At 45.5% G+C, this 7,319-nt stretch overlaps 1 protein-coding gene across 1 annotated transcript in view; it reads right to left on the minus strand.

The window, feature by feature from the left end:
• The window catches only part of CDCP1 (CUB domain containing protein 1), a 26,389-nt gene that overhangs the window by 10,186 nt on the left and 8,884 nt on the right, over nucleotides 1-7,319 (minus strand). The window contains exons 3-5 of the mRNA XM_025048921.1: nucleotides 5,581-5,943; nucleotides 4,174-4,542; nucleotides 6-164 (exon numbers count right to left, since the gene is read on the minus strand). Of these exons, the coding sequence (XP_024904689.1) occupies nucleotides 6-164; nucleotides 4,174-4,542; nucleotides 5,581-5,943 (891 nt within the window). The remainder of the gene's footprint in view (nucleotides 1-5; nucleotides 165-4,173; nucleotides 4,543-5,580; nucleotides 5,944-7,319) is intronic.

Genomic DNA, 7,319 nt, shown 5'->3' on the forward strand with positions numbered 1-7,319 from the left:
CTTGTGTTTGGAGCCGTGTGTCAAGGTGAGGTTGGTGCTGCAGATCCGCGACTCCAGACACACAAAACAGCCGGGGACAAACTTTCGGCTCAGCTTAATGGGCCTCGGCTCAATGGTGAGTGACATGGCTCGCTCATTGCTCAAGTCAACCACATAGGTGACGTCTGAGACCACGAACAGAAAACAGGCATAAAGAAAGGATCAGCTGCAACCCCGTGAAATGGTGACGATTAGCACAAAAATCTCTTACAGCTAGGGACTGTTGGAAATACTTTTTATTATTAAGGCAACATCACAATAACTTTAAAAAAATTTTAAAAGAAAAAGTCGATCGCATTTCTACTACGCTTATTTAGCTGCTTTCATCTCTTCAAATTCATTTTAATCCTGGTTCATACGCATGCATATTTTCACCTACTTAAAAGTATAATGAATATAAAATTTTACTCAGCTTTTGCTTTATTTTATAGTTTTAGTTAGCTTACTATACAGTTTTCATATGCACTAATCTTTTAAAATATTCATTAATCTTAGTAGCTGTATAATAGTCAACTAAGTGAGATTTATCATTACTTCTCTAAATACTCTCCTGCTATGAATAGTAATTAAGAACAGTGTGGTATTAGTGTAGGGATAAAAGACTCATAGACAGGATGAAACCTTAGCTATTTTAATTTAGTCTCTAATAAACACTATATTTCAAATAAGTCAGAAAACAATGGGCTGGACCAGGAGAGCTCTCTCTCCCATTAGTAGAATAAAATCGGACTGGCGCCTCAAAGCAGTTACCACAATAAAAGCAAAGAGCATATCCTTATAAGTATGGAGTAAATGCAAATTACAAAAGCAAAAAAAAAAAAACAACAATTAAGCTATCTTTCTGACAATAGGCACCATAAATAATGTTAAGGGAAAAGGGACCCACTGGGAGAAAATATTTGCAAGATGGAATGATTGAGGAGTTCACTGTAAATGGTCCAAATACCCAAAATATGAAGGTAGATGGGGTAAAAGGGGTCAAATATGCGGTGACAGAAAGAAATCTAATTATGGGCGGTGAACGCACAATGCAATATATATATGCCTTACTGTTGAATTATACACCCGAAACTTACTGGATTTCGTTCACCAATGTCACCATAATAAAAATGAATGAATGAATGAATGAATGAAAGAAAAGAGAGAGAAAAGCAAATTATGACAAGGTGTTACTATCCCTCCCTAATTGGATGGATAGAATGTAAAAGCCTGATGATATCAAGTGTGGGGAGGGTAAGGGGAAACAGCTGCTCTCTCGTACTGCTGGTGCGAGCATGGAGCATCTTGTTATGGTGACTTGGGGATGCGTACAGAAATGAAAACCCTGCACCCCTGTGAACCTAGGAGTGCGACATGGGGATAAATGCCCACGTATGCATTGCAGCTCTGTAATTATGGAAAACTAGGAACCACCAAAACCAGAACAGTTAAACTATGGAACATTCAGGAACGGAATATTATGCAGCAGTTAAAAAGAATGAAGGAACTCTAAATATACTCATGTAAGAACCTTCGAGATATAATATCTACCAAAACAGCAAGTTGTAGAATAATATGTTGACTACGATACCATTTATTTACAAAATGTCCATGTACAACGAAACGGCTATTTCTATACATACGTACTTGTATATGTAAATGGAGAGAAAAAAGATATGGAGAGAAATACAACAAATCCATAATTATGATTACCCCAGGAGAGAAGCCTGGAAGTGAGAAAGTACAGATGGTCAGGAGGGAATGTTAGTTTTGTCTATAATATTTGAATTTTTAATAAGAAAATATTTATGTATGTCTTCGGTAACTTGAAAAAACTGCCCCATTGTTGGCCAGTTAGGTGATTTCTCTGATCTTGCCATTAGAAATAAAAGGTTCTAAGAAGGTCATGTGCATGCTTGATTTTCATCTCTTTCCTCAGGATAAAGTCCCAGACCTGATCTGATTGTGAGGTGCAAGAATAGGGATATTTCCCTAACTATTTAGAAAAGATGACCAGATTGCTTTGTAAGAGTCATTTCACTTTATAATGTCTTCCCCAGAAGGCTCTTCTCTGTGACCCACTGGAAGTCACATTTTACTGAGTTGCTTTTTAATTTTATTCATTCTGCATTTATAGAAAGCCATCAAATTGGAAAGGTTTGAATTATACACACACACACACACGCGCGCGCGCGCGCACACGCACTTAGAATGTTCTACATCTGTAGGATGAGTTCAGTGTCAGTATTAGATTAGGGAGAAAATGCTGAAATGTCTGTCTTTTGCCTAAGCCATGGAAACAACATTAAAATGACAATGACAGTCATTTTTCTGTTCAGTAAGATATCTCAAAAGTTCTATATTTGTTTCTTACTCTAATATTAAATACCCCAATATTTTCTCAATTAAATAATTCCCTTTGTTTGTACAAATGTACGAATCTCCTTAATAGCCTTTATCTGGCACAGGTACTAAATACATGCTAATGAATCAATAAATGAGTTCTATCAACTCCTCAAAACAGACCTATTATAAGGTAGGAGGAACCAGTATTAATACTGAGTATCATTATTTCCGGTTCAAACATAAGAAAACGGAGAGCTATTGAATTAAACCACCGTGCTCAGAGTCGTACAGCTAATGAATGGCATAGCAGGACTCAGCTTAGGTCTTCTGATTCTCAAATCAGTGCACTTAATACCACTACTGCTGATTCCAAGACGAAACTTTAAAATCTCCAATACTTAGGGAGAGAATGTATTACCGCAATTAATTCTCTTGCTTTCACACCAGATAATTAATACTTCTAATTATGGCTTATTTACATATCTCCTCTGCATGATAACCTTTAGACTAAATTTAGTTTTCACTGTGAAATACTTCCTGCCCTAAAAAATATTATAAGAATGGAACACAGCCATTGATCAAATCCAATGCCTACAAAGCAATACCGTCAGTACGTATTAAATCTATTGTCCAGACAGATCAGCATACATACACACACGCCTACCAAACATCCATACTACACACACTTCTAGTCTGCCACTTTGGGCAACCCCTCGAGTGGATCCCACATGGTCACGTCTCAGATGTTTATCAGCCCTACAAAAACAAACAACATGCCACGCCACACGCCCACTTCATTTTCCTGCCTGGCTCTGCCCAACACTTCCTGAAAGTAATAATAAAAAAAAAGCTGAGAATCAGCCCTCAGGGCAGAATCAGCCTTAGCACGTGTCAGAGACGTCCTGACCCCCTGCCACAACTTGTTCCTTCACGATTCTGGTTCACAGATGAACCCCAGGAACAGCAGCCCTGAACTCATCTTGTATGTGAGTCCCCCTGCCCCGCCAGGACTGAGGGGAGGTGACCGGGGCACCCCAGGGAACAACATTTAAGGAGGCGCCCGCTCTGGGGTTTGACCTGTATTTACGCCTCCCTAAGTGAGCACCTCAGCGCGGGTGCCTCCTTAAATGTTGCATCCTGGCCCTGGCTCCCCTTCTCTAGATTCATGGCATCTTAGTAACTGTGTGTGGAATGTTCCGTAACCTCATTCTCATCAAGCTACCTGGGGTTCTGCATGGTCCACAGCACAGGCTCTGGGTTCTGAGCTTGCTCTGCTCCTGACAAGCTGTGTGATGTTAGGCTAGTTCCACAACCTCTCTGAAATTCCTAGTTCCTCCTCGGTAAAGGAAGATAACGTCTGCTGCCCCTACTGGGTTGTAATAAGGGTTGAGTGAGACATATAAGTGGCGTGTTTAGCACAGGGCTTGGCACAGAGGGTATGTGCCCAAGGTATGGGGTGCTCAGCCAATAAAACGGTGTTTAGTTATCATTATCATTGCTGACGGTGTGGTGACATCTCGACCCACAGTGTAGGGTCAAGACATGATGTCTAGACGGTAACCTTCAATGCCTTCATTAAAAACAACTGAATGCAAGTTCGTGTTTGCTTCTTACTTAGTACGCTGAAACGGAACAGCATGCCAGGCACTGTCACCGAGCCCATCTCACTGCCTAGCAACGCACTTCCTGCAACTCTCACAGGGTCCAGAGTCCAAGCGGACCAGACCACGGATGAGAAACAGGAAGGGAACCTCTCCCCACGCAGACTGCCCCGGAAGGAAAGAAGGTGCTGGCAGGGGGCTCACTTACTGCTTTCGTTTTGTGGGTGTTGGACCAAAACTTGAAACTTCAACCGGAGGATCCCTGGATTTTGGGCGTCTTGGTCACAGCCCTGCAGAGAGAGGTTGAAGCTCCCAGCCATGTTCCCGGGCTGCTTGTCCGCCAGCCGGAACACCTCGGGGTTGGTGGTGGAGCCCGGGATGTAGTACTCAACCCGCTCCTCCTTCTTCTCGCAGTTAGAGACGTTGAAGTGCAGGAAGGACACGCTCGCCCGCAGGTGCGCGGGGATGACGAACTGCCACGTCATGAGCTCGTCCTCAGGGAAGCCGTCCGGGTAGTTGGCAGACATGAGGGTCGCTGAGCCTTCGCCCTCAAACACAGATTCAATGATGCACAGTCCTATCGGGAGTGGAACCCAGACAAAGGAAGCGATTAGACCGTGCCCTGGCTGTCCACGGCTGAGGGGCAGCGGGGTGAGCAGAGGGGACGGCGGTTCTCGGGTCCTGAGCTGCTGGTCTGGATGTGCTACCAGGAGGAGGCACCAGTGGTGTGTGAGTCAATGTTTAATAAGTGACTCAGTGGGCAAAAAAAGGCCTAATGTGTAGGGTCCGCCCACTTCCTTGGTGTAACTACTCCCACCACAGCTGAGTTCAAGGTATTAAAGTGAGATGATTGAAGGTGGAGTCGGGAGGAAATGGGCAGCAGGTCATCATCGTGTAGTATTTCCACCCACCGATATGATCGGCACAAATAACCTCAGGAGCATAGACAACGGGAAAACGTAGCGAACTAGTTAGAAGACAATGAGTTTTGAGCGTTCATTACCTTTGTTTCTAAACTCACTTATTCACTTGTAAGTTTATATAATTTGGTTTTTATGAATGGCTCTATTTAATACCAGCTCACAGATTCCTGCACATCTAACAATCCGCTCCTGTGAGCCGGTGTGAGCCAGCTCTAGCACGCCACCGACACAATTAGAGAAAATGTACAAGAGATAGAAGACGAGACAAAGAAATTAGAAACGGAGCGATCACGAGAGGTCTGTAGAACCAATCCCATCTCATTTTTTAAAAAACAAACCTCACGTGCACAAAGGACAAAGAAAAGAGAGTCACCACTGGGTTGTTTAACGGAGAAGGGTGTGAGCTTACTTTAAAGCAGGAGGTGAGTGGCAGGTGAGCTAGCAAAGCTTCATCTGTATTCGCAGCTGCTCCCAGCACCAGCATCACCGCCTCAGCTCCCCCTCAGATCACCAGACATTAGATTCTCATAGGAGCACCGGTCCCCGGTGCCAAAAAGGATGGGGACCGCTGCTGTAAGGTATTCAAGTTGAATGATACAAAACTGCTGACACCTGACCCTTTCTAACCCAGAACAGCGGTGATTCGGTACGTTGCATCCTCAGCAAACAGCGGGGAGGGAGTGTGTGCTCACGTTTTATGGACGACCGGTTCGCGATACTGAAGCCAGAGATGTTCCGGTTGTGGAACCACGGCAGGTGTAAGGCCATCTGCACGCCCCCTTGCATCTTGATCCGGGACACGGTGCCGTTGCTGCAAAAGGTTCCGATCCTGACTGCGGTGGCATCGATGCGGCCGCTGATGGAGTGAGTGACTCCGTCCGGGCAGCTGTCCCCAGGCCCGATCTGCCTCAGGCGAGGCGTGGAGAACTGTAGCTCCAGACCAATGCTCTTGTGAGCTTGGACGTCCCAGGTGAAAGTTCTGTTGAGGGTGGGCAACATCGATGCTGGGGGTTGCAGATGGACCTCCCCAAAAGGACACGGGCCCGACATGCAGTCTGAAACAGTCACAAAACCATCTTGGTCACACACGCTCCCAGGCCACTAGCTGCTCCCCCTCGCCCCTTAGGAGATCCTCAGATGGGTACACGTATCTCTGGGGAAGTGCCTCGGCTGGGGGAGCTGTAAAAGCCGTGCCGACAGGGAGTAGAGCCCACGGCCAACACAGCCCAGCACAGAAGTGAAAACACCTGACTTCCTGGCTTCATGTGATACAGCCTGGCAAAGCTACTCACAGGCCAGCATTAGTCTGAGGCTACACTTCAGCTAAAACCCCGTCTTTGCTTACTTCTTCCCTTGCTCTCTCCTGCATTCCTCAGTTCTTCCTAGGGTGCTTCTGTGGGTACTCTCGTGACCAACGATTTAAACGAAGATCTCCATTCAGCATCTGCCTCTAGGGAACCAGACCCTGAACACCTTGTAACTACTGTGTTCTCTCGCCCGGGCCTTCCAGGAAGTCAGAGGAGGGCCCTTCGCAATGGAGCCTGTGCTCTGAGATGCCCCACTTCCTCTATGCCGAGACAGTCATGGTTGCACAGCTTTTAGGGCCCGGAGCCAAAGATGAAGCTCCACCTTTTAAAACTGGTTTCTCCATCAACGACTCATCAGCGTACTGAGTACACTCAGAATGAGAAAGGCCTTGAGTGGCTGGAACCTGGAGGCACAGTTCTCTTCCTGTTCATATTTTATTAACTTGGCAGTGGAATTTTTTTAAAGGCTAACAACTAATGACATCGTTTGATGTACTTTGTTTCCTAAGGCTCTTAAAACAAAGGGAGAAACGCTGCTGTTGGGGAGGAAATAGGAGGAAAGCAAGCGACTAACAGTAAAGGTTTTGTTGTCTTCAGCACGGCGTGGACTCTGGCCATTGTAATAATAATCTGTGAATCTTTATTGCTGCTCCAGTGGGGTATCTGAAAGTACTGCCAGCTCGAAATGGAATTATGGGAGATTTTCAGAGCTGCCCAGGACCTCTGAGGTCATCCACACCAAGCCTCTCATTGTTTGCAAAGCAGCCCTGGAGTCCAGGGGACGAGCGTGGCACTTGCAAAGCACATAATCCTGGGACAAAAGCCCAGGCTGCGTCTAGTCAACTTGCGTTCTTACTAACCCACTGTGCCACCTAACGCATAAAACAGGGTCAGATAACAAGGTGACGAATGTGGCTAAAATTAGACTTTGTGTGTCAGTAAAGGCAGCACCTATTTTTAGAAGCTCACGGAAACTTCATCGTTGATATCGAGCTAACTCTTTCCTTCAAAAGCTGGCCTCGTAACCTTCCCCCTACACCTCCAGTGTGCCCAGCGCCACGTGGAGTCGTTCCTGCTGGGTCCCGTGCTCAAGCGGTATCACTTAACCCTGTTAAAACAGCGGT

Source organism: Pteropus alecto, unplaced genomic scaffold (assembly GCF_000325575.1).
Source record: "Pteropus alecto unplaced genomic scaffold, ASM32557v1 scaffold156, whole genome shotgun sequence".
Classification (NCBI taxonomy): domain Eukaryota; kingdom Metazoa; phylum Chordata; class Mammalia; order Chiroptera; family Pteropodidae; genus Pteropus; species Pteropus alecto.